We start from the raw sequence: 26,860 nt of genomic DNA, 5'->3' as shown, positions 1-26,860 counted from the left end.
ACAGCTGATCATTTCACCGTCATCTGGGGCTTTCCAGCTCCGGCTCCCACCGCGGCCCTGTTCAGCGCATGCTCAGCCGTGTGTATCATGACCAGCACAATGGGGTGGCTTCAGAGAAAAATGGAGAAGAAAGGAAAACATTCACCTGCCTCCAACAGCAAGCGGGGGACTCAGGATAAAAAGAGGGAGGGCAAACAGAGTAGCAACGAGAGCTTCTGGAGAAGCATTAGCCACCTGAAGTGAGCCCTTCCTGTGTGCCCGCCCTTTGTGCCTGGAGTTTTGACAGGGGTCTGTTCATTGGATCCCTCCAGCCACCCTGTAAGGACCAGGGCCAATCCACTTGGTTTCCTGGCTCTGGCTAGCCTGTCAGAGGAAATGGGTTGTGGGGGTTGCTAATGGTTTTCAGGGACAAAAGTTCTGATGATGGGTGGTTCAGTTGGTTAAGCAGCTGCCTTCGGCTCAGGTCATGATCCCAGCGTGCTGGGATCGAGTCCCACATCAGGCTCCTTGCTCGGCGGGGAGCCTGCTTCTCCCTCTGCCTCTGCTGCCACTCGGCCTGCCTGTGCTAGCGCTCTCTCTCTCTCCTCTCTCTCTCTGGCAAATAAATAAATAAAATCTTAAAAAAAAAAAAGTTCTGATGAGGATCGTCCCTTCTCCAGCATGGCTGAGTCTGGGCCCCTGAGGCTGAGCAGGAACACAATCTTATGAATGACTGGAAACAGAGGCCCAAACTCCTTCCACATGTTCAGCAGGGAGGGGTGGCCTCCGAGCCCCAGCTCATTGAATCGGCATGGCCCAGGCGTGGAGACTTCTGATGAGTCAGTCCCTTTTAGCCACTGTAATCCAGGGAACCTGCCCTTGGAAGCAGGTCTTGGTAGGGGGTATCTTGGTTGGAGCGGGAGGGATGGCTGGTTCTCACGAAATCAACCTGTGATTCACTGAGAGAGGAGGTGAAGGGAACTGGCTGGCATGACTCCCCAGACATGACTCCCTAAAGAACATATCCCAGCAGCCTGTCTCATCCTCTGGGATCAGGGGCTGCCCATTCACTGAGCGGGGGCCGGCTGTTATTTATTTCCCATCTGGCAAGCTTTTCTATTGTGGCTACGAGTCAAGAACTCATAGGCAAATAGATGCTGATTTGAGAATGAATGGATGGAAAAATGGAGAGCCTGGGAACAAGTTTGCAGAGATAATTCGATGTGTCCATACCTCCCATGGTCCTCTCTTCTAACTCTGCCTTACCTCTCCTTCTGCTTCTTCAACACCCCCCACCCCACTTGCCTGCCACTGCCCCAGTGAAAATGGATCAGGCATTTCTGTCCAGAATTACCCCCCTGGGTGCCAATTCCCATGAAGACTTCAAGGAGGGAGGTAGAGACCTAGAATAGTTCAGGCTCTGCTCCTCTCAGAGCTCTTTCAGTAAGGCAGTCAGGGGTTGCTGTGCTCACATCTGGCTGGGAAAAGAGCCACTGGGAGCGGAGACATGGCCAGGCTGCCCTTGCAGGGGGGACCTCCTGGGTGCGTTGTGGGCTCTGAACCCTGAGGGCTTCTGAAGCCAGCATCTCTCGGAAGACTGGCTGCCTTTCTTCCATGTTAGATAGACAGTGCCTGGCTGAGGGCTGCCCCAACTCAGAGGTGGCCATAGAACCTTAGAGCCAGGCGGAAGACCGCTGCCATAATTCCCACCTCACAGTCCGCACACCCACTGGGTGAGGGTGTAGTCACGTCAGAGACTGGGGCTCAGGGGTTACTCATGGGCTGGTAGCAGCACCCCACTGGCAGAACTGTGGAGTTGGGAAGGGCCTTTGAAATGAGACAGACTCAAGCTCGGAGGAAGCCTAGGGCTTCCAGGATTCCACATATGATTCTGGTGTTTTTAGGAGAACAATGAAAGTTTAAATTGTCAGAGGAACTGTTTCAACCCATTTATTTGCATGTTTTATATTGGAATTCCATGGATAATATGGAGACATGAGCTTGGTTGCTTAAAAAAGCAAAACAAAACTGATCTAGTCCAATGCCTTTTCATTTGCTCCAATGTATATTCATGGAGCATCTACTTTGAGCAAGGACTTGGGGTGGCCCAGGCTGGGCAGGGTAGGGCAGGCTTCAAGGGGCTTAAAATCTATTGGGTGGCAGTGTTGTTACGACAGATAGACGAATGATTATAATATGTTAGGAAGAGTCAAGCAAAGAAACAGGCTGAGGGGAGTGAAATGGCTCGCCTAAGGCCACATTGGTAAGGGTGACTCAATGAGGACCACGGTCTATTGATTGGCTGCCTACGCTGTCTGTTAGATCCCTCTGTCCTCTAATGAGGCCCTGAGATGGACAGCATTAAAATCTAATGTTTAAAGAGTGAAAAGTATGATTATCATACAAATGTAACATGAATTTGTGTCAAAGTATTTATTCAACTTAATTAATGAGGGAAGCAGTAAGATGTTAAGATTAGTTTCATAGAAAATTCAGGGAAGGAAGGGGACCCTGGCTGGCTCAGTCAGTAGAGAGTGTGACTCTTGATCTTGGGGTTGGGAGCTCAAGCCCCACACTGGGTGGAGAGATTACTTAAAAAAAAATCTTTAGAAAATTCAGGGAAGGGAAATTTATAGTTGTTCAGTCAAAGGAATGTTGAAATCAATTATCTGACAGTTTTGAAATTGGTTAATGTTCTACAAAGCAATGAACCCTAACCTTCAGAAGGTTACCTTTGCTATCAAATTATTTGCATTGTGGTTGGACTAGAATCGTATACACTGTTCTCATCAAGAATCATTTCCATTGTTACTGGTTTTCTACAAGTTAACCTCTACCCTTATAGAGTTATAAAATACGCTAATCAGTAGAAGTCAAACAAAGATATACACCCCTAGAAAATCAGGTACTTCAAGAGTATGGTGGGTCTACTTGTCAATATCCTGCATTATATTGAAAGGACACGGGTATTTCCTTTGCCCATTTCCAAATTTTTGATACTTTTTCTTGACAATAGTGTGTGTGTGTATACACACACATTTTCTGGGTGTGTTTTGTCTAGATGTTGGGAGGGAGTTCAGTCACGCTATAGTAAAATAGACTGAGACATTCAACTTGATGAGAAGTTTTTGGGGCACTGGAAAAACACCCCATTGATTAGGCTGATTTGTTGGTCTTACCAGCTGGGGGACAAAGGGACCACTTTAGAAAATTGGATGAATGGCCTGGATCATGAAGGGGAATGTTTCTTCCTCAGTCTGTTCCTTATATTGAAAAAGACCTTTCTGGGGTCATGGCAGAAAGAGGAGGTTTACCTGCCTGAACCCAGGAAGCCTGAGAGCTTCTGTCCAAGCAAGTGCCCAGGGTTTGCTTCTTGGGTAAGCTTCTCTTAGGGTTATTTTGGTGTCCGCCTTTGTCTCTACTCCTGTCCCCCAGCCTTTTCTCCATCCTTTGAAGACTGTTCACATTTGAATGGCATCTAGCAGTGCACCAAGGGCACAAGTCCTATGAGGTCAATATTACCCTTTCACAAAGGTTAATCGAGTTGCTCAAGGTCATGACGCAGCTAGTAAAAAGAGGACTCAGAATTCAAATACTGGCTTTTTTTTTTTTTAAATATGGGCCTTTCAACTCCAATCCATGTTCTTCCGGTTTATCTCACTCAGCCTTTTATGACATTTCTGGAGTTCTCCCTGGACCATTCTACATCTTGACCCAAAGATAAATGTATTGGGAATCTTGAGCAGGTTTCAGAAGATTTGCCTTGTCCTTGCCGGCCATTGGAACATTCCTCGCCCCTACCCGCCACCATATTTAGGCTGTGTGTTCATGTTAGTACATCAGGGCTTTGGATCCCTATGTAGGGGCTGTGAAGCGATCACTAGAATAGTTGGAAAGAGGGCACTTTGCATTGTCCTGGGCTTCAGATTTTCTTAGGCATGACGTAGGTGTCAAACCAGTAATTAATTAAAGCCATTCCATCAGTTATGACCTGACACATGGGGTCCAGGGCTCAGTCCTGCCCCAGCACTTGTTATCACAGGGACCTCATCAGTGAGGGTGGTGATGAGTTTCTTCTGACCTTTCTCATTCTTTCTTCCTTACCATACAGCCTATGGTTGGTGAATGTCTGTGTATGGTTAGACCTGCTGTGTGCATCTGAGGCTATAAATCTGGGTGTTTGGGGAAGTTGGGAAGGATCGAGCAGGCCAGTTATCCTGTCAGGCCAAGCTGGGTGCTAATGTCTTTGTCTCTGTTGCAGTGTCCAACATCTGTACCACACGAGGCGTCCGCTCCTGCCAGCAGTGCCTGGCTGTGAGTCCTGTGTGTGCCTGGTGCTCAGATGAGGTAAGGAGAATACATTTAATTTCTCCCCCAGGCTCAGCTGCTTTTGTGCAGAAATGGACCCAGAGGGGCATTTCTTGTCTCTTGTCCCTTCTGAGCAAAGATAGGGTGAAGCCTTCCCATTGATGGATTTCAAAGGGAGCTGTTATGGGGTTGTTGCTGGGAATGCTGTCCAGATTCTTCTGTGTGGCCCCCTAACATGAGCCAATTTGGTTATGTTCTTGGTCTCACCGTAGCCATTGTCTCTCTGTACCACACTTCACTTACTTTTTGTTGGGGTGGAGCAACCCAGGGAAGCAGGGCTTAAGGTATCAAAAAGAGAGTTAGCAGAGGGTTCTTGGTATAGAAGGGATGCTGGCTTACAAACATCCCTGAACTGTTATTTTTTTTTAAAAAGATTTTATTTATTTATTTGACAGAGATCACAAGCAGGCAGAGAGGCAGGCAGAGAGTGAGGGGAAAGCAGGCTCCCCGCCAAGCAGAGAGCCCGATGTGGGACTCGATCCCAGGACCCTGGGATCATGACCTGAACCGAAGGCAGAGGCTTTAACCCACTGAGCCACCCAGGCACCCCCATCCCTGAACTTTTAAAAGGCAAATAAAAGAGAAATCTTGCATTTCGCGGGTGGGGTGCGGGGGTGCAATGTTCAGTCAGAGGATCTCTTCCCTTTTCTTCTGTGAAGTTTAGGTCCCCACAACTTTACCTCTTCCTCTCTCTTTCTTTTATTTTCCTCCTTCCTTCCCTCTCTTAGGTGTCAGTGAGAGAAGGTGCTGGACCAATTTGGTGAGGGTAGAAGGGTGACCGGAAGGGGTTAGATGTGTCTAGGCAGAAAGTTTGTTGTGTCTGGGGCCCTGGGGAATGAGTGTGTCTGAGGGAATGGCTGTTTGTGGCTGAGTTGGGAATTTGGAGCTGTGGTGAGGGCCCCTGGGGGCGGGGGCAGTGAGTGTGGCTGGAGAGATTCCAGTGATTACAGAGTCTGAGGCTGAGTCATTGGCCGGGCCCCCAGCAGGTGATTACCTGAACTCCTGTCCCAGGCTGCTCCTGGGCTACCTGAGGTGTCCTCTGGGCCACAACAGCAAGATTCTGTCCTCTGCAGTTTTAGGACTGCTCCAATCCAGCCTCCTCATTCTCTTTGCTTCTCTTCCCAATCTGCTGAGTTTCCTAAAAAGGCAACCACCCTGGCAGGCTGGTGGGGGTGTTGGTGGGGGGGGGTAGGGAGTGGGAGCTGGGAGGCTGTGTTTATCCCTAGGCAGGAGGATTGCCAGAACTGCGGAGGCCAGCCCAACACACTACATTGCCTCTATACAGTTCAGCACGGGAACTCCTTCCAGAGGCAGCTGCCCAACATCTGGGCCACACTGACTTCATTTAGCAAATGAAACGTTCCCTGGGGCTAGGAGTGAGGGGTGGGGAGGGGGTGGGTGAATCTTTCCCCTCCACCCCCAAATGTTCTCCACCCCTCTGGGCTGAGCTGGTGGCTCAAGTGTGAAGCGGCCTCCTCCCTTCTCAGTTGCCATATCCTCCTTCCCTTGGTTGCCATCATAATATTGTTAAGCTGCTTTTGTAAGGAAGTTGGAATTCTGTAACTGCATCCTCGAAGGAGGGAGAATATCTTGGATGGGATGGCCTGAAGCTGGCTGGAGCAGATGGGTAACCAGGAAGGAAGCCCTAATGTCACTCCAAGGATGCTGTCTGTTCCTTTTCTCTCCTTTTCAACCCAGAGAGAGAGAAAAGTCAGGCGAGTGTGGCTGAGAGGAGTTTGGGGAAAAAGAAAACATACTCTTGGAGTGTCTGTCACCCCTTTTGATCAGCACAGGGACCAGCCCTGTAGCTGAGGTGTGTGGAGGCCCAACCACACAAAGCCCATTGTTCATCTGACCAGATTTGGGAAAGACAAGTGTAGAATATTTATGGATGACCAAGGCAAATTCTGTCCCCTGGGGCAGACCAGGGGAGGACAGGAAGAGAAGGTGCAGGGTAGCATCAGAGCACAAGGTAGGACCTGCCTGGGAATGGTGGGGAGGGGGTCGGGTGAATCAGGGAGGAAATGAGTACACCATGGACCAAAGAAAACTGATGACTAGAAGTAGAAGTAGAAGGTCCAATATGTCTGGGAGTATGGAGTATAAACAGGAAAGTGGGGGAAGCCAAGGGTTTAGTGAAGGACTACAACTATCTCTGGGAAAGGAGGAGGAGGGAAGGAGAGATAGTGGAGGAGCCTATGGGGGCAAAGTGTGTCAGCCAGCCTCCTCTGGGGAGGAGTGGGAAGTGGGAATCCCGGGCTGCAAACTGAACATGACCGCTTTGTGTGTGTGTGTGTGTGTGTGTGTGTATGTTTTCCTGAGGGCTTCCCCTGCACAGGCCAAGTTTAACTGCTGAAAGTGTCTTGGCCGTTGACTTAAAAAACCAGAAGTGAACCGGCTGGGCCATTTTGAATGTGACTTGTTGAATAACTGACCCTAGAGGGCTCTCTGCTTTTGCCTTCCCTACGGTGGCGGTGGCGGTGCAGGCAGGGTTGGCAGTGCCTGGAAAAACAACTGGTTGGGCTCAGCTTTCCCTTGGTCCTAGAGGACAGCAGCTCTGGGTGTGTATAGCAAGGGCTTGGCCCGGTAAGAGGAAAACATAGCCAAAGTGGATGAGTGCAGTTTTGGGCCCATCTGCATAGGGTGTGTTCTTGGGGGAGGGGGGTTGCATAGTGATATGGGTGGGGGTGGTGTGCTGCCTCTGGGCTGGGAAAGTAGCAAAGAGGCCAAGATCACACAGAAGATTCAACTCATGGTCTCACTGGCCCCCATGTTGGAATCGAGAACCCTCCAAACTTGCCTGGTTCTAAGAACCACCTGGGGTGCTGGTTAAATAGACCTTCTGCGTTGGAATGGGTTGTTATGATAGTAAATTTGGCAAACACCGCTGATCAAAAGGGCTAATCATGGGGTCATGGTGGAAGTGAGGTTAAGGCAGCCAGATGAAACACATGACACCCAGTTAAATTTGAATTAAACAAGTAATTTTTGATATAAGTATGTCCCAAATGTTTACTAAATTCAGTGCCTCTAATATGAAGGGAAATGCTGGGAATTCTTACATAGTCCTGAGAACACATCAGAAGGCGGGCCAGCTCACACTCAGCCTGACAGCCAACGATAAGCGAAGAAAGGGGTTTGGGTCTAGCCAAGTAGTAGACTCCAATATGAGTCACTTATTTCTTCTCTGCATCTGTGGGGGATAGGTGTGAGGCCATTATTTAGTTACTTCTTTAGGCAACATAATTTTGTTCTCACTTCTTTGCTGCTTTTTCTTTCTATTTTTCTTATCCAGAGTTTAAATGTTCATCTTGAGAGTTTTGCTCAACTTGTTATTGTAAAAATAAAAATATATCATTGAAAGTGCCCCCCTCCCCATAAACAAGGGGGTATGGATACCAATAACCATAAATCGAACTGCTTTTCTTTTCCTTTCCTTCTCTTTGTCCCTTCCACACTTCTCTGTATGCTCTAGTGATTTCTATCCTCACTGGCTGTCCCATCAAGAAAAAAATGTTAATTGATTTTGGTTGGAGGCATTTGATAGCTCTCTGGGTGGAAAAACTAAGTAGCCAGCCCTATTCTGCCTTGTCCTCTGAGAAAAGAGAAATGGAATAATAGTGATTCTAATGGTCATAGTAGAAAAGAGGCATCTTTTATATGCATTTATTTGTTTATATCCTATCAAAAGGATTTGAGTGTATTTGACTTGTATCCAGATTTTTCATATTTTGAAAGCATTTCATGTTCACAGTCTTCTTTGACCCCCCGACCAAACCTGTGAAATAGGTAGGGTAATGAATTTTTCATGCTTTACTTTCCCAGTATCCAAAATGGGATGAATGGAGAATGGGACTAATAGCATGCATCATTCTCCCAGGAGAGGCAGGGGATTCAGCTCACACCATGCGTGGGCTGGACCTCCTCCGTACTCAGGAGCCTCCCTGGATCTTGGTTATTTCTGCCCTTTCTTGTGTCACATCCGGTTTTACTGGGAACTGGGACTTGAACATTCCTCCTCCCTCCTTCCCGTTGTTTCTCTGAGTAACCTAGAGACAGTTCTTTACCTTCCCAGTCTGGGTTATTAAGGAAGGGAATGTTGCCTAAGTGTGCTGAGGTCACTGCCTTGGTATCCTTCTGGGACAGAAGGCTCTCAGGGAGAGCGTGACTGCAGAGCAGGCCTGTTATGTTCCTGACCTCTGATGTCAGTGGCCATAGAGGAGGGAGGGAAACAATTTTGTTTGTTAGTATTTATATTTCTGAGAAATTCATAACAAACCATAAGGACTGTCAGCAGGGCTTAGCACTTCAAACTTTTTTGTAATAAGTACTGTCATGTTGGAAAGCAGGGAGTCAGGAAACCCCCTCGGAACATTTTCTCCCTTGGCGGAGGCAGCTTAAAAGATACACAATGGCCTTGCTGCTCTCATTCAGCTTCCTGGCCTCCCCTTCCCTCTCTCCTTCAGCCTCTGTCTTAGTCCTGGAAAGGATCGGCTCCTCTGTGTTTCTTGGTCTATCCAATCATTGCCTTTTTTGGGAGGTTTTCTCCCTGGGGCTTTGTGGGCAGCTGGAATTAGAGATAAGGTAGGGAGTGCTGTGAGCGGGACACTGCTTCCTGAGGCAGAAGGGTTGGGAGAGCCATGCAGGTCAGCAAGAGGAGTTCTGGTGCAGAAACTCTTGAGGACCCACAAGTTCTCCCCCTGCCTTTCTTTGGCCAGGGCTGGGAGCAGAGAGGGCATTTTCATCTCTCTTGGAGACACGGAAATCGGTGATATCCCCACTAGACTCTTTTGAACTGAGAAGTTTAACCCTTAGGCACTGTTTCCCACGGCTGACGCCGTTTATCCACATCCCACTCATGAAGCTGAGTGGGAAAGAAGGAAACTGCTGGCTTCCAGAAACTTCTTTCCCCAGGGCAAGGAGAGTCCTCATCCTGTTTGTCTTAGTCTATTCGGGCTGCTATAACAAAAATATCATAGACTGGGTGGTTTGAGGACAAATGTTCATTTTCCACAGTTCTAGAGGCTGAGCAGTCCAAGATCAAGGAAGCAGCAAATTTGGTGTCATAGTGGTGGTCTTTTTGCTATGACGTGGCAGAAGGGACTGAGGAGCTCTCTGGGATTCTGGGATCTCTTTTCTTTTCTTTCTTTCTTTCTATCTTTCTTCCTTTCTTTTTTTAGATTTTATTTATTTATTTGACAGAGAGACACATCACAAGTAGGCAGAGAGGCAGGCAGAGAAAGGGGGAAAGCAGGCTCCCTGATGAGCAGAGAGCTTGATGCGGGGCTGGATCTAGGACCAGAGATCCTGACCCAAGCTGAAGGCAGAGGCTTAACCCACTGAGCCACCCAGGCGCCCCTGGGATCTCTTTTCTAAGGGCACCAATCCCATCATGAGGGCTCCACCTCAAGACCTAATCACCTCCCAATGTCCTACCTCCTACTCTCTGGGGGGTTGGGGTTTAACAGTCTATAGCACTGTTGGTCTTCCTGTTCCCACCCCCCTGGGGAAGACTTTCAGCCCATTAGACAAGGGCTGAGCGCGAGAGGGAGAGCGAATTTGAGTATCAGGAGGGTTTTAAGGCTAAGAGTCCTGAGTTTATGAGCATAGGTGGTTCCTTGTGGCCACATCCCACCCCTGGAAATATGGCTACCAGGCACCTGCAGGGGCTAAGGTGGCAGAACATGACCTGTCCTTCCCACACCTTCCACAGCCCTATCTTGCCTTCTCTTCCCTACCTGGGCATTCTCAGGTGTGGTCTTTCTGGGACCATCGCTTGCATACTTCTGCTTCTCTGCCTCCATTCTCACTCTACGCAGCATGTAATACAAACTGTCATTTTGCGAAGATCATTTCAGTCCCACAATCCAGTTAACCCCTCCCTTCTGCCATTCTTAGCGCTGGAACTTTGGGCAGGTGACTTAACTTCTCCAAGCCTTAGATTTCTTTCTTGTAAGATGGGCTTGCTCATTTGTGAAGCCTCCAAGCCTCAAGTTCTTCTGCTTGTAAAATCGGAATAATCGTAGTTCCAGCGTGAGAAAACCATTAGTGGGAGGTTTGCCGGATCCTCCCCAAAGTGCTTTCCACAGAGGCTGACATGCAGTGAGTTCTCAGTAAATGTTAACACCAGTTTGGGGGCATCTGCTTGGCTCAGCTCATGATCCTGGGGTCCTGGAATCAAATCCTTCATCGGGCTCCTTGCTCAGCAGGGAGCTGCTTCTCCCTCTGTCTGCTTCTCCCTCTGCTCGCTGCTCCCCCTGCCCACTCCTCCCCCTGCTCGCTGCTCCCCCTGCTCGCGCTGTCTCTCAATCATATTCTCATTCTTTGATAAATAATATCTTAAAAAAAAAACCCACCAGTTTTCCTGGGATATGGGTATGGGTTTTTTGACTGACTTCTGGAAACGGTTGTGAAAGGGAGTGAGTAGGGGTGGAGGTGACGAGTGAGAGCCTGAAGGCCCAAATATTGTGAAAGAAGCCCAGGGAAGAGTTTTCCAGCTTTCTGGCCAGTCCCCCCAACCTGGCAAGGAAGGAGCCTCATGGACTAGCGCCCACACAGAGCTGGCTCAAGGTGTTGGACATCAGAGTGGGGAGGGGCTGAAAATGTCATGTCGCCTAACCCCCTTACCCAACAGGTGAGAGAGCCTTCAGAGGGCTGAAGTAACAAGTCTGAAGGCACAAGGCTAGCTAGTGGTAGACCCAGGGTGGAGCCTGTTTCCGGATTTTTTTCAGTGCAGTGTGGCCCCCCTCCCACCCCCCGACTCAGGACTCAGGTGTGGACACACACAGAGCTCCAGAGAGCCGTGGAATATACACCAGTGTGTCCAGAAGTGTGCTCCATTTGCCCTGTGTCCACAGCGAGAGAGGAAGCTTAAAGCGGAGAGATGGGCTAGGCTCTGGTCAGTGCGTGGCATCATGGGATTTGCCCAAGCTTGTGGGGTTTATTCATAACTAACTTATCAAGAAGCTATTTCTAGAGTGTCTCCTAACAACAGCTTTTATTTATTGAGCACTTATCCTGCAGCAGGCACTATAATATGGGCTTTATGTACGTTGTCTTGGGGTGCCTGGGTGGCATTGCCGGCTGAGTGGCCGACTCTTGATTTTGGCTCAGGTCATGGTCTCAGGGTCCTGGGATGGAGCCCTGAGCTGCCCTCGGTGGGGAATCTGCGGGAGGCTCTTTCCCTCTGCTCCCCCCCATGCACTCTCTCTCAAATAATAAATTGATAGATATGCATTGTCTTATTTAGTCCTTTGAGTGGGGGCTTTTATTGTCTTCCCGTTAGAACTGAGGAAGTGAGGCATGGAGAGCTTCGGTGACGTGACAGAGATGTAGTCTCTGCCAGTCTTCTCCTGTGCTCTTAGCCCCATCTCTGCTGCCCCTGTCCTTGTTTCCCCCTCCCACCTTTGTGGTGTCTCCTGGGGTGGGGGCTGGGAAAAGAGAAGGGACAGCCCCTACCCTTGGGGATCTCACACCCTGGCCAGTGTCTTAACACAGTGGCTTCCAATCTATTTGACCCTGACCTAGGGAAAGAAATGCATTTATATCATTGTGTATTATACCCAACTGCCAATATATAAACATTTACGAAATAATATTCACTTTTACTATTTATATGTGTTGATACTTTCTATTCTATTCAATTGCATCTTATTGAATAAATTGGTGGCTGAGATCCTCTACACTGATTTTGGGGACCCACATGTGGGTTGCCTTTCAGTTTGAGAACTGCTGATCTAATAGGTAGCTTGCAATACTGGCCCTCTTCCTAGCTACCAATCCACAAACAGGTATTTGCCCAACCTTTCTGGTGCCTCAATTTCTCCCTTCTGTACGATGGGTTATCTTAGGATGGATCACCTGAGTTCATTTCTGCCGGTTTAGCTCCAGAGGGCTGGGTAAGCTCGAGGCTATTGGGAGTCAGCCAAGCCTGCAGGAAGGAGGAAGAGAGCCCATAGTTTGGACCACAGGGCTTTATGTCGGGCTCCTATCTTACAGGCCCTGCCTCTGGGCACTCCCCGCTGTAACCTGAAGGAGAATCTGCTGAAAGATAACTGTGCCCTGGAGTCCATCGAGTTCCCCATCAGTGAGGTCCACATCCTGGAGGCCAGGCCGCTCAGTGACAAGGGCTCTGGAGACAGCTCCCAGATTACTCAAGTCAGCCCTCAGAGGATTGCTCTCCGGCTACGGCCAGGTAGGGAGAGGGCTCTTTTCAGGGAGAGACCTTGGGCAGATGGGCACAGGGCACAAGGTGGAGGCTTGAACTTTGGGGACGTAGCTTGCAATGGAAATGGTATGGGAAGAGAAGGATGGGTGTTGGGTGTGGTGTGAGCCAGAGAATGTAGAAAAATGGAAGGTGTTGGAACCCCAAATCAGAAGATCTGAGTTTGAATTTTAACTATCCCATAGATTAGCCATTTGACCTTGGTCAAGCTACTTAATCCTTCTAACATAGTAGGAACTCAATAAAATGTTTATTTCTTCTTTCCCCCAATGGCTGTTTTACCTAATTGATAGCTTTGTGTTGAGGACTGAATGAGATAGAAGATGAGAAAGTAATATGATGTTGTAAACCTCCTTTCTGGGTGGGATTGGGGCAGAGGCACTGGGGCAGAGAATACAGGGACAGGAGACTGTCAGGGGAGGAAGGATTAGGCTATGAGACAAGCATTTTAAAGCACTGATTTTAGACTTTTCTATTGTTTCAAGAAGATTTAACCAAGTCCCTTCTTTCTGCAAGGGCTCTGTTGGGAGCTCTGGGATTCAGAGAAGGCTGGACAGAGTTCCTGCCTTTTACAGCATCTGAAGTGTAATCACTATGAGCCTTGATACCTGGAGGGTTAGACAGATGGGCATTTAGAAAGGGTAGAGAATTGTAGAACAGAAAAATAAAAGAGAGAGAGATTAAAAAAATCAGAGGATCAAGTGATTGGAAGAGGAGCAGAATTGCAAAGGGTGAGAAGAAGGGTCAAGGGCTTTCAAGTTTGATTTGATCAAGAAGCTACTTAATCTCAGCTATATCCAAACCCACGTATGAAGTCTTAGAGGGAGAAAAAGGAGAAAAACTAACATCCCCTTGGCTTCCAGATGATTCAAAGAATTTCTCCATCCAAGTCCGGCAAGTGGAGGATTACCCTGTGGACATCTACTACTTGATGGACCTGTCTTTCTCCATGAAGGATGATCTGTCAAGCATCCAGAACCTAGGCACCAAGCTGGCCTCCCAGATGCACAAGCTCACCAGTAACTTGCGGATTGGCTTTGGGGCTTTCGTGGACAAGCCCGTGTCACCATACATGTTCATCTCTCCACCAGAGGCTCTCAAAAACCCCTGCTATGAGTAAGTTCCTCCTGTAGAAGCTGGGCCAGCATCGCTCTGCTTTGTCCCAGGCTGGTCCAAGTCCTGCTTCCTGTTTCTAGCTCTAGGATCACTTTGTTGCTGCCATCTGGCCAAATCATATCTCCTTCCTACCTTGGGCTTCCTGTCTGGCAAGTGAGCTGACCTGTGGGTCTGGAGTGCTGTGTCAATAGAATCCAAGACAGTTTGGAGTGTTAGAAACTACCAAAACCTCTGTGACCCTTGGTACCCCCAGGATTAGGCAGATGGGCATTTAGAAAGGGTGTAGAATTTCCAGAAAGAAAACTAGTCACCTTCTTGTCTTGGTCACAAAGAAGTAGGAGATAAGAGAGAATGGGAGGGAAGTGATATAAAAAGTAGAAATATATGGAAAAGTAAATAAAGGAATTATGAGTTCAGAAGGATTGAGTCCCTTGTCCTCCTCATTATCAAGAGTGTGAGTCTTACAGAGTTAAAATGAGAGGAATTATGTCCGGGGGGAGGGAAATAAAAAAGAGTAGAAATGTTATTTATTGACCCTTCTAATAGATTCAGAAGTTGTTAAGTGTGCCTCTGTTGACACTTTGGCTTATGAGTGAATGAATGGCTTATTATTTAATTGGTGGGGACTATAAAAATCCACAGAGTATAATAACTTAAAATGATGGCTATTGAGCCTGACAATATAAAATTTACTTTTTAGTTTTCAGAATTATATGATGTACCCTTTTAACCCATCTGGGTTGTAAATTTTCCCCAGTACAGCTGTCAGCCATCAATTACACAAGCTACTGGGCTGGGGACAGAAAGGCTCCCGTCCGGCACAGATCTATCAATTTGTTGATGGTTCATGGACATTAAGTTCTTGATGAACTTACGGTTGTGTTAATATTATTTTAGAGAAGTGTTAAGCCCAAGGTGACAGCAACGACTAGAGCCTCACTATGGTATAAGGGCTTTACATAAATTAGCTCCTTTAAGCCTCACACAGCTCTTAGGAGATAGGATTAATCATGTCATCATTTTTATAGAGAAGCTTGTCTACAGTCCCATGACTAGGAACTGGGACTTGAACCCAGATAGTCTGGTTCCACAACTCAATGTCTTACCTTCTAGGCTAGCTGGAGGGAAAGCCAATGTGATGGCTCAGTTGGTGGGAGGGGCTTGGGGTCTGAACTGTCTGGTTAATTGCGGTTGTATAGGATTGGCCTGGGCAGTGTGCTCGCCGTGTTTGCCTCCCCCTCTGTCCCTCTCCCTCCCCATGTGACCTTTTCCATCAGGATATCTGCTTAAGTTATCTTCCTTCTTCCCCAGCATGAAGACCACCTGTTTGCCTATGTTTGGCTACAAACATGTGTTGACGCTAACTGACCAGGTGACCCGCTTCAATGAGGAGGTGAAGAAGCAGAGTGTGTCGCGGAACCGAGATGCCCCAGAGGGTGGCTTTGATGCCATCATGCAGGCTACAGTCTGTGATGTGAGTTTGGAGGGCACAGAGCACCTGGTGTGGTTGGCACAGATTAAAATGGGGGAAGGAAGTGGTTCAACTGTGGGGATATGGATGTGAAAGAAGAAGAACCAAGCTGAGTTTTGTACAGCATGCGCAAGAAGTTTCTCCTGATAGGCAACCTTTGTTTGTATCAACCCCTGGCCAGAGCTGACATGTTTTTGAACCTCAGTGATGCCGGATGTTTTCTGGGGAGAGCATCATCCTGCCTTCTCTAGGAGTGTATCAGAGTCAAGGCTGGGTGGACTTAACCTGAGCAAAGTGGGCAGATGTTCACATGGGAGTTTGTTAGCCCTGCCCAGCTCTGCCGGTGCAGGTGGGTTTCTAGACAGGCCATGTGGTTATCATTGGAAAAGTTATATTTGGAGTTGAAGTAGGCATCTTTCAGCTGCTTGAACTAATCAGCTGAGTCTTCTTTCCTAAGAGAACAGAAACCCTCAAACTGGAAAAGCTCCATCTTGTGTTCCTGGGGGACTTGTGTTCTAGATGACTTACTCAGCCCTTCAGGAGTGGAAGTCCTTGGGTGTTTGCCATCTACCAATGACATGGCTAAAGTTGCTTTCTCTCTTTTGCTTTTTTTTTTTTAACAGGAGAAGATTGGCTGGAGGAATGATGCATCCCACTTGCTGGTGTTTACCACTGATGCCAAGACCCATATAGCGTTGGATGGAAGGCTGGCAGGCATTGTCCAGCCCAACGATGGGGAGTGTCACATTGGCGGTGACAACCACTACTCTGCCTCCACTACCATGGTGAGATTCTTGGTACCACCTGTGGTCCCAATTCACTGTGGTCAGGTCTGCCCTAACCCAGGCAGAGCCTTTGTGTGACTATGAAAATGGCAGCCCTTCCCCGGGGCAGGGCGTGGGCCTTGTTTCAGGCTATCCTCCCACTGCCTCCCACAGCAACTGGACATCCTCATCCAGGGGACAGATGGCACAGCCATTGTAAGTGGTCCTGCCTGGGGTCACTGCTGCCACCACCTCCACTGCCTCCAGCACCACCAGCAGCATCATGGCATCCAGAATGGACCTGAAGGCAGGCCTTCCTATCTTCTGTGTCCAGATCATCCTTTTCTTGGAATGCTATGCTCACTTGGGGTTGTTGGCAGAAGACTGAGGAAAAAGGGACACAGATCATCAAAAGAATGGAGATCTTTTCCCGTGGGGAAAGGTTGAGGGGGTCTGAGTCACCTAGCTTGAAACAAAGAAGTTTAGCTGATACCTGAGAAGGCTTCTGAAAGGTTATTTTCTATGGCCTTAGAGGGTCAAATAAGAGGAAGGGAGTTTAATTGCTCTAAACCATCAAGAAATGTAAGACCTTCAGAGTACTGATACCCTGGGTATCTGGGGGTAGGTGTGAACTCTTCATCTCTTAAAGACAATACAGCAGCTCCTTGTCTAGGTGGCTTCATGATACACCTGTATCATGGGTATCATGGGTATCAAAGGGAGGGGTCTGAGCTGGATGATCCTGCAAGGCCTAGGGATCCCAGAGACATGGTCACGATTCACCAGTATCCCATTGTGACTTGAGTTCCTTGGTGTCAGCCATGTCCAAGTCGGGCACTGCCAGGCATTGGATGAGTCCGTAGTAAGCATTGACACCTACTCTAGGCATGGCAGCTTCCCAGGGGCTGAAGGAGATAAAGGGACAATGGAAGGTCCCCCCCCCTTTTTGGTTTAGTTGAGGAGATGTGCTACCAAGAATACAAGACGCGTGATTAGTGCTAAAGGAGTAGCACCATCTATAAGGGCTTTAGAGATTCAGAGGAGGAAAGCTCATCGTGACCTGGGATGGCCAAGGAAGGCCTCCCAGAGAAGGCGGGACCTGAGCTGGGTCCTAAGGAAGGAGAAGGACTACCAAAAAGAAGACCACTCCATGGGGAACAAAGAGTGGGCTGCCTCAGTGGTAAGTACAAGAGGGAGAGACGTGAGTGCTGATTGGCAAGGAAGGCTGAGACCACCACGAGGAAGCACACGCCAGGCCGAGGCATTTGAAGTGGCTACAGAACGAGGAAACTTCACAATGAAGCCTGACACATGTAGGACGGAGAGCAAGGGGTAGGAAGACTCCAAGTTCCGCTTTGCTGCTCCCTCCTTACTTCCTGCCCCTCACCCACCCCTCTCCTCTGGTCCCCAGCATCACCTTGCGATGCCACGCTTTGGATCTTGGCTTTGTTTTGTAGTTGTATGTACCTGTCGTCCTCACCAGACCAGGAGCTCCCTGGCGGCAGAGACTATAATATATCTGTCATTCAATAAACGGTTTTTTTTTTTTTTTTTAAGATTTTATTTATTTATTTGACAGAGAGAAATCACAAGTAGATGGAGAGGCAGGCAGAGAGAGAGAAGCAGGCTTCCTGCTGAGCAGAGAGCCCGATGCGGGCCTCGATCCCAGGACCCTGAGATCATGACCTGAGCCGAAGGCAGCGGCTTAACCCACTGAGCCACCCAGGCGCCCCAATAAACGTTTGTTAAATGAGTTGATGGAAAACAAAATGGGGCCTGACAATACCTGGCTCATGGAACCTGCTTCTTGGTGTGAACACACTGAAGTCTAGCGGCAAGAAAGAGATTCTTGGTTTTGACATCACCAGCCTCTGCCTCTTCATCTGTCCCTGGGGTTCACAGCTGGGTTTGTGTTGCTCCTTGCTCCCTTGGCTCAAAATGATCTTGGGGTGGAAATGTGTAAGCACCACCACTGTGTGGGCCACGGCCCAAATCAGCCAAGGTCTAAGGTGTAGGATCCAGGGATGTATGTGAATAGAGGTGAATTCTTAACCGACCTCCATGTCCTCCCTTCTTCCAGGATTATCCCTCTCTGGGGCTGATGACCGAGAAGCTATCCCAGAAAAACATCAATTTGATCTTTGCAGTAACTGCCAATGTAGTCAATCTCTACCAGGTGACTATGCCCCCAGGGCTGCCCAGAGCGTGGATTGTGATGATGGGTAGAGCTGTGTTGGGGACCCAGCATGCCCTACCATGAGCCCTTGTCCCCAGCCTGGAAAGACCCTCCTCCAGCTTATTCCCAGGAGCTAGTGATTCCTTCTTATTGCTTCTCTCCCCCAACTTTGGAACCTAGCAGAACAGGTGTGCTGGTGTTTGCAAAACCAGAGGGGAGTCATTTAGTGGGGGTGAGGGGTATGAGAAGTTCCTTGTTTTTTTCTTATTTATTAAAATTAATTAATTAATTAATTTATAAAATTTTATATATTTTATTTTATTTTATTCAGGGCTGAAAAACTGCTAGATTTATTACTGGCAGTAACAAGTAAAATAACCCTTTGTTCCCTCAATCTTCATTTCAAGACCCTCAGTCTGATTTGGGGAGGCCTTTGGAAACCACCCTCTTCATTCAGTCAGCCTTGCACACCCTTTGTCTTCCTAGAACTACAGCGAGCTCATCCCAGGGACCACAGTGGGGATTCTGTCTACCGACTCCAGCAATGTCCTTCAGCTCATTGTTGATGCTTATGGCGTAAGTGTCTTGCACTGGGAATAGGCCTGCTAGGAGTCTACCTTCCCAGGAGGGTTCAGATTTGGGAGTCCTGGATGCTAGCCCACCATGCAGCCTTCCTGGCCTTCCTCTTATTTTTCTTTCTTTCTTTTTTTTTTTTTTTAAATATTTTATTTATTTATTTGACAGAGAGAGAGAGAGAGAGAGAGATCGAGATCACAAGTAGGCAGAGAGGCAGGCAGAGAGAGGAAGGGAAACAGGCTCCCTGATGAGCAGAGAACCCGATGTGGGGCTCGATCCCAGAACCCTGGGATCATGACCTGAGCCCAAGGCAGAGGCTTTAACCCACTGAGCCACCCAGGAGCCCCATTCACCTTATTTTTCTAGAGGCTCACAGCTGGCCGGCCCTGGGAGGAATGCGGCCTTCTGAGAGAGAAATGGCTCCGAAAGAAATGCCAAGAAGTGTTAGGGGTGATGCGTGAAGAGCTTAGAGGAAGTGGAAGGGAAGGGGAGGGTGAGGCGGGTGGTGAGGCAGGAGCAGAGTCCTGAAATCAGAGGAAGGCCAGGGTGAGGGACAGGACTCCAACAGCAAGGAGGAGAGGAAGCTGAGCCCTGGGGAAGGTGAGGTTGGTTAAAAATTTGGTAAAAATGGCCACTCTCCAAGGGGACCAGTACTGGCACTCCCTTTTAGCACATCCTTGAGGCTTGCAGGAGGGTGGAACTGATTTAGATTTTACCGAGAGTCACCCAGGTACCCGTGCAGAGAGAGAGAGAGGGAGAGAGAGAGAGAGAAGCAGGTCTTGGGCAGGAAATGTAGTAAGAAACACGCTCCTAGGGATGCTCTCCTCTGGCAGCTTCTAGGCGGGCCTCAGCATCTGGTACTGCCGGGGTGAGTCCGGGGCCCCCGAGAGAATTTGTTTGGGATGGAAATAGTTCCTCTCAGCTCATCTCCTTACCTTCTTTTGCTCCTTCCTGCTTAGAAAATCCGCTCTAAAGTAGAGTTGGAAGTGCGTGACCTCCCTGAGGAGTTGTCTCTGTCCTTCAACGCCACCTGTCTCAACAACGAGGTCATCCCAGGCCTCAAGTCTTGTGTCGGACTCAAGATTGGAGACACGGTGAGGTGGGCTGAGCTGGGCAAGGCCTGTACCCCCTGAGCGTCTGTGGGCACCCCTCCCCTTCCTTCCTGGCACCTTCTTCCTGAAGGTCATGAAAGGTTAGATATTGTGGAACGGCCAGCCTTTTCCTTTGAGGCTCCTCTTGTCTAAACTTCTCTGTTAGGTAACCTTCGCCATCAGGATTTTTTAAAAATGTGCATTTACATGACCTCTGTTTGCATATGCATAGTTGTTTGCAAATGACAATATTTCTTGCATTCAGCCCCAACCAGTCTCCAACCTCCCGAAGGTAATGTCTTTCTTCCCTCTACAATGTGAGATGGCAGAGTCATCTATAAGTATTTACTGTGCACTGACTTCATGCCAGGCATCATTCTAGCTGCTGGAGATTCAACAGCAAACGGAACCGGCAAAAAAGACCAAACACCCGCTCTCATAGGCTTACAGAATGCAAATGTTCTTTCTGCTCCTCCAGTCCCTCTGTGGCCTCTGGGGCTTTCTTTCCTAAGTGGTTGGTTCTCTTCTGCTTCTGCCTAAAGGGGAGGGGCTGGTGAAGAGGGGGGGAAGCGGAAAAGGGGGGTTAGCTATTATATCTAGACCATTTATATCTACAGCATGTATATACCGATCTCTATCCACCTGTCCATATGTCTGTCTATCTATATTCTAGAACAGGTGCACATACCCTATGCAAGAAATATTGGCCAGAGAGGTATATGATGGAACAAGTGGTGAAATGTTCTATGGAAATTAAATCTGTGGTTGGTCACTGTGTGGTATTGTGTGGTGCAAAATATGCTTTGTGTGTCTTGCTACAAAGACATATGACATTGTGTACTCAGTTCAGCTGGCTTAGTTGGCCAGAGCAGAAGGTTTATAAGATCACACGTTCTGTTCTGCACGAGCTGGCTTATTTCTTTTTCTTTTTTTTTTTTTTTAAAGATTTTATTTATTTATTTGAGAGAGAGACAGTGAGAGAGAACATGAGTGAGGAGAAGGCCAGAGGGAGAAGCAGACTCCCCATGGAGCTGGGAGCCCGATGTGGGACTTGATGTGGGACTCGATCCCGGGACTCCAGGATCATGACCCAAGCCGAAGGCAGTCGTCCAACCAACTGAGCCACCCAGGCGCCGGAGCTGGCTTATTTCATATGTGGAATTAAAAAACCCCAGCATAGCCCATGCCTATAAATTACGTCTGTGCACCCAGCCAGATATAACTGGACCACTGTCCCCAGGCTCTCCTTTTTGCTTTGCAGATCTGGGTCGTGGGGAGGCTGAAGAACTCCAAGTTGCTGGGGACTAGCGCCCCCCCCCCCCCGCAAGTTTGGTATTCCCGGGGTAGGGCAGGACAGCACCGGGCCCAGCTTCTTTCCCTCTGGGACTGGAGTGTTAACAGGGTCCACCCGAGTCTGACTGCGGTCCTACTGTCCTCCCAGGTGAGCTTCAGCATTGAGGCCAAGGTGCGCGGCTGCCCCCAGGAGAAGGAGAAGTCCTTCACCATCAAGCCTGTGGGCTTCAAAGACAGCCTCACGGTCCAGGTCACCTTTGACTGTGACTGTGCATGCCAGGCCCACGCCGAGCCTTCCAGCCCCCGCTGCAACAATGGCAACGGGACCTTTGAGTGCGGGGTGTGCCTCTGCGGGCCCGGCTGGCTGGGGTCCCAGTGCGAGTGCTCGGAGGAGGACTACCGGCCCTCCCAGCAGGACGAGTGCAGCCCCCAGGAGGGCCAGCCCGCCTGCAGCCAGCGCGGCGAATGCCTGTGTGGCCAGTGCGTCTGCCACAGCAGTGACTTCGGCAAGATCACGGGCAAGTACTGCGAGTGTGATGACTTCTCCTGCGTCCGCTACAAGGGGGAGATGTGCTCAGGTGAGTAGAACTACCCGCGATCCCGTCCCCATCCACACTCGCTCGTCTGTGGCCTCTGGAGACTTTAGCCCCAAGGCCCGGCAGGCAGAGCTGAGTGGATGGTGTGGATGGTGTCCCACTCCCACGGCGGAAAACAGAAGGAGGTTCTCTTTAATCCCTCTCAGCCCCCCAAGTCCTTGCTCCTGGGGTGCACACAGAGGCAGAAGTGAGCTTGGGCTCCGAGGGACTTCCCTCCTAGCATGGCACGGGGCAGGGTGGGGAAGCTCGAAGGTGAAGACAGTTTTCTTCTTTTCTTTCATCTGCCCTTCTGCTAATACTTTAAGTCACGGGTTCCTCTTAATCATTTCAAGTTAGGGACCAACCCCTTTTTCAGGTAAAAAAAAAAAAAAATCACCGACTGATGGTAATTAGATTTTTAGTAGCTACAGGTTTGGAAAATATATATCAGAATATCTAGTAAATTTAGGAATATTTCTTTTATGTGAATTTGTCTTTTCATTATAAGATTTGGAAAATAGTAAAAAAAAAAAAAAAAAAAAAAAAGCAAGGCAATGGAGCCCCTTTAAGGAGCCCATACACTTGGAACAGTGGCGGGAAAATTGTAAGCTCTGTTGGTATGTTGGCACTATTTTGTTATCGCTCTTGGTACTTTGTCCCAGATCTGTGCTGTCAAATATAATAGCCACATATGGCTATTTAAATTTAAATTCGCCAAGTGGAATTATAATGTAAGCAAAAGTTAAATAAATTTAAATTAAGAGAAAATATGGAAACGTCGGATCCTCTTTTGCTCAGGAACCATGTGCGGCTAGTGGCCGGCACGCTGGGCAGGAAATAAATGGATAAAAGCACCTGCCATTGAGAGGTCCAGCCTGCCGATGGAGAATTATGATGCTGAGTCCTCTTCCCTGAAGGATTCTGAGGTTTTGTCCTTCTCATGACAAAAATTCAGTAAAATTTGGAGCCCCATTGGAAATCTCAAGCTGTTTTTTCCTTGCCCCAAAGACCACTCCGAGGATGCTTTCCCAGCTGGAAGAAATCCAACTAATATGATTAAGTATTTATCTGCAGACATGTTGACTCTTAGCAGCAGACGGGCAGACAGGCAGCTCTGAGTAGGGGTAGATTTTTGCTGGGCTCTGATGGCTGAGGCTTGATCCCTCTTGTGACAGAAAGATGGGAGACATTTGCAAACTGGTTGGGATTGGTTTTTGGGTGTATGGTGTGGCCAATCCACAGAGATTGTAATTGGCTTCTATGGTGATCTAAGCTATGACTCAGATCGGCTTCCTTTGCATTGGGGCTTAACGAGCTGAGCTCATCCACTCAAATATTCACTCTAACAGTCTTTTAAAAAGTTTGATCAGAAAGGTGAATCTGTCATTCTAAAGCATGCCCATGTAACAGAAAAATGGCTTATTTTTTTTTTATCTGCAACATTATTTCCTTTGCTCACGCCAACAAAATCTGAGAGAGAGAGAGAGATTGGAGAAATGAATCAAGGAGATTAGGAGAGAGAGTGAGAAATCAGGTATACACAGACACATACACACCAACAGCAGTTTGAATTAGGGGGTGAGGCAGGAATTTCGGCTCATTTTAATGTTTAATAGTACTTCCATCGTATTCAGAGTGCCAAGGGGAATGGGCAAGTTTGATGTGGGAGACTACAGACCGCCCCTTGGGGGGGTATCAGGGACAGGAGGTCTATACCTCCTCCGTGCCACCTCCTCATGGATTCTGGTCTGTTGTGACACCATGTGGGAGGGATCCCGTCCAGAGTGCATTTCCGTCGACTGCTGGCCACCCTGAAGCCATAAAACAAAGCTGCCCAGGTCAGCAGCCTGCTTCCTGCCTCCTACCGGTGCAAGAACAACTTGTCCCCGGTGTGCTACCGCCTAATTCATGGGGAAACCCCAGGCAGCTACCGTAGTCTCCGAAATGACTCCCTCCCCGGCTTTCAGTCAGAGTGTTGTATGCCCACTGGTTTTGGGTCTAGACGCCGTGGTGCCATTGTTACACTCTCCAGTGACAGATACTCAGGGACACACACTTATTGAATACCTGTTCTGTGCCAGGCACTGAGTCCAAATGGGTGAACAGGGGTCATGCATGATTCCTGACCTCTCAGCTTGTACACTGGTTCACCATTGTCTCTCCCCAGAGCTGCTGGCCTGTGGTCTGTTCTTTGCTGTGGGGATGGCGTGCCGTGACTTAGCTTTTTCCCCAGTCTCTGACCTCCCCCCTCCCCACCGGGCTATGACCCTTATGCTTACGTGTTATCAACACCCTGCCTCAGACAATAGGGAGTGCATCCTTGTCCTCACGGGACTCTCCACCTGCCACGTCCATGAGCATAGATTGATGGGGCGCCCCCGAGCCGGGCTCTGGGCTGTAGTGTTGTGGGATCGAGAGGCATGGATAAGACAGTTTTGCCCTGAATTAACTTACCTACGGACAGCTCACAGTATGAGGCAGAACCTGCCAGAAGTGAGGTGTCCTGGGGGAATAGTTAGTTATAGGAGTCCACTGCAGAGAGACTCACTGTAGGCAGTGGAAGCCTGGGTGGCTTCATGGAGGAAGGAGAATGTCAAACAAAGTGTTGGCTCATAAAGCAGGGGAGTGGAGCTAGGCATCCGCCCAGAAGGTCCAGCTGTTTAGGGAAAGTGGGCGTGTTCCCCAGGACCTGAAATGCCTGTGCCTCCCTGTCCCCTCCCCTGCTGCTTTCTTTCCTATTTCCCTCCTCTTTCTTATACTTTCTCTTCACTCCTCACCCCCCTCCTCTGACTTCTCTGTGAACCCAGGCTCAGCCACCCTTTCGCTGGCGGGGTGCCCGTCCTGTGACATTACCACACTGTGGCTTCCTTCTAAGGGCTGACCCTGCCAGAGCTTGGGATCGGCCTGCTGGCTCTAGCCTGCAGCTTGATGCCCAGCCTCATGCCCCTCTGGCCTGGCAGTCCGAGTCTCAAAGACCACTTTGTTTGGCCGGACAAAGGAAACACTATGGAGTTTCTGAGGCAGCCGAGGCCTCTGAGTGCTGCCAGTCCCCTGTAGTGTCGGCCTTTCCTTGTCCAGGAGCTGTCACTGAAAGCTGGGTGTAGGGGACAGTGTGGGGGCTCCCTGCTTGCCCGTCTGTCACTGGGGGGGGGGCAGAAGGCACCAGCGAGCAGGCTGTTTGAGCCTGCCTAGGCACCTCCCTCTCCTCTACCACCTTGGGGCTCTTTCGCTCCTATCAGTGGCATGGTTTTCAGACCAAGGGAGGTTACTTCCCCCTTGCTCCCTGCCTTTCCTCTGATTAACAATCAGATTTTTATTATTCATCCCCTTCTTCCTGATTCAGAATCCTTGAGAATGAGTCATCTTTTCTTCCGAGTTTGGGAGCCAAGTTTTCAAGCCTTGTTAAGTGATTAGGGGGGTGTAGCTCTGAGAGGTAACACCTGCATTTAGCCAACCTACCCCCCACCCCACAGCCCTTGCTCCCATTCCCGCACTCCTGCAATACGGTGAGCGCATCTTTTCCACACTACGATAACACAGTACAAGGCACACGCTGGTGAATGTTATGTCTGTTTCCCAGGAATTCAACTGGGACATAAGCTCCAGGGTCATAGGGACCTTGCCTGTCCTGTTCACTGACAAACCTCCAGTGCCCAGCCGGAGCTCAAGAAATACTTGTTGAGTAAATAAAACATTAACTGCCTGCCTCCTCTGTTTTAGATGTCATGCTAATCTCTCCTGAGGGACAAACGGATATGTCCTGTCCTATCGTGGAGCTCACAGTCTAGAAAGAAAAACGGATAGGCAAGCAAATGGGCTCATCATAAGGGTTAAAATAAAGGTCCATGTAAGTGCCAGGAGAACACAGGGCAGGCAGTTGATTTAGCCTGGGGAGGATCAAAGGAAAACCTAGAAGGCCCTGAGTCCTCCTCAATACCCATCACGGGCACGTGTGTGATGAGCAGCTAATGGATTACCGAGCACTAATGATCTGCTCTATGTTGGCTAACTGAACATAAAAATGAAAATAAAAATAAAAATGAAAAAATAAAAAGGAAGGCGGTGAACCATTCAGTGTGGTGCTCACGATCGTAGCAGGAGGAGAGGGGATGGTGGGGATCCTCACCTACTGTCCCCCTGCTCCCCCCCGCCCCCATTGTGTGCTTCCAGGCCACGGCCAGTGCAGCTGTGGGGACTGCCTGTGTGACTCGGACTGGACCGGCTACTACTGCAACTGCACCACGCGCACAGATACCTGCATGTCCAGCAACGGGCTGCTGTGCAGCGGCCGGGGCAAGTGTGAGTGCGGCAGCTGCGTGTGCATCCAGCCAGGCTCCTACGGGGACACCTGCGAGAAGTGCCCCACCTGCCCTGACGCCTGCACCTTTAAGAAGTGAGTGGGCCTCGGAAGTGAGTTGGAGAGAGCTGGGGGCTGGAAGGAGCAGGAGGGTCCCCCAGGCTAGAATCCACCCCCACCAGCCAACTCCAGGGTCTGTCTCTTACTCACCAAAGCTTTAGAAGAGGAATCTGCTGCAGCTAAGAGGCTTGCTTTCCTCTTTCCACTGGAAAGTTTGGGCAATGTTGGAGGGAGAGCCAACTGGGCAGGGGTCAAAGTAATATCCTCAGGGACTCCAGGCAGAGAAACCTGCTCTCTGGGGTGGCATCCTGAAGCCCTGAGTAGGGAGGAAGGCTAAACCAGGGAGTTTCCAGGGAATGTCCCAGCGCTGATGTTCTGATGCTGTGGGAGATGTGGGCCTGCAGTTACGAAGGACAAAGATGGGAGAAGGTCACGGGTACGCACATCACTCATCTGGGGGTCAGGGGATGCTTCTGCCATTTCTCTTGCCACTTTAAGCAGGCCTGGACTCGTGGGTGTGCAACCTGTGCATCTGTACTCGTGCTTAGAAGGGCCCCACACTTGGTTTACTGCTTTGCTGGCCCTGTGTTGTAAGTCTTAGTCATTTTTGAACAAGGGACCTAATATTTTCCTTTGCGCTGGCCTCCCAGATTACATGAGCTATTCTGTTTTTAAGGCTCCCCAAACTGGATAGGCTTCACTTCCTATCGTACTCTCAGATGGACCATGAAGGATTTAATGAGGGTGCTAGGGCCCTCTGCCTGCCAGGCCTCCCACCCCGAACTCCAGACTTGACCCGCTGGGCCCCCGGGATTGTAGTACAGGTGTTTGTTTTCTGAGGTGGAACAGCTTTCTAGTGTATGGAGGTCT

General features: G+C 49.2%; 1 protein-coding gene across 1 annotated transcript in view; it reads left to right on the top strand.

Annotated features, from left to right (window-relative positions):
• The window catches only part of ITGB3 (integrin subunit beta 3), a 51,135-nt gene that overhangs the window by 10,985 nt on the left and 13,290 nt on the right, over positions 1-26,860 (top strand). The window contains exons 2-11 of the mRNA XM_044247687.1: positions 4,241-4,326; positions 12,346-12,541; positions 13,435-13,687; positions 14,999-15,161; positions 15,782-15,943; positions 18,003-18,098; positions 18,585-18,674; positions 19,634-19,768; positions 21,207-21,636; positions 25,804-26,026. Of these exons, the coding sequence (XP_044103622.1) occupies positions 13,503-13,687; positions 14,999-15,161; positions 15,782-15,943; positions 18,003-18,098; positions 18,585-18,674; positions 19,634-19,768; positions 21,207-21,636; positions 25,804-26,026 (1,484 nt within the window). The 5' untranslated portion in view covers positions 4,241-4,326; positions 12,346-12,541; positions 13,435-13,502. The remainder of the gene's footprint in view (positions 1-4,240; positions 4,327-12,345; positions 12,542-13,434; positions 13,688-14,998; positions 15,162-15,781; positions 15,944-18,002; positions 18,099-18,584; positions 18,675-19,633; positions 19,769-21,206; positions 21,637-25,803; positions 26,027-26,860) is intronic.

The sequence above is a fragment of the Neovison vison genome, chromosome 5 (assembly GCF_020171115.1).
Source record: "Neovison vison isolate M4711 chromosome 5, ASM_NN_V1, whole genome shotgun sequence".
Classification (NCBI taxonomy): domain Eukaryota; kingdom Metazoa; phylum Chordata; class Mammalia; order Carnivora; family Mustelidae; genus Neogale; species Neogale vison.
Note: the sequence above shows the minus strand (reverse complement) of the source record. Positions and strands in the feature narration are given on the sequence as shown.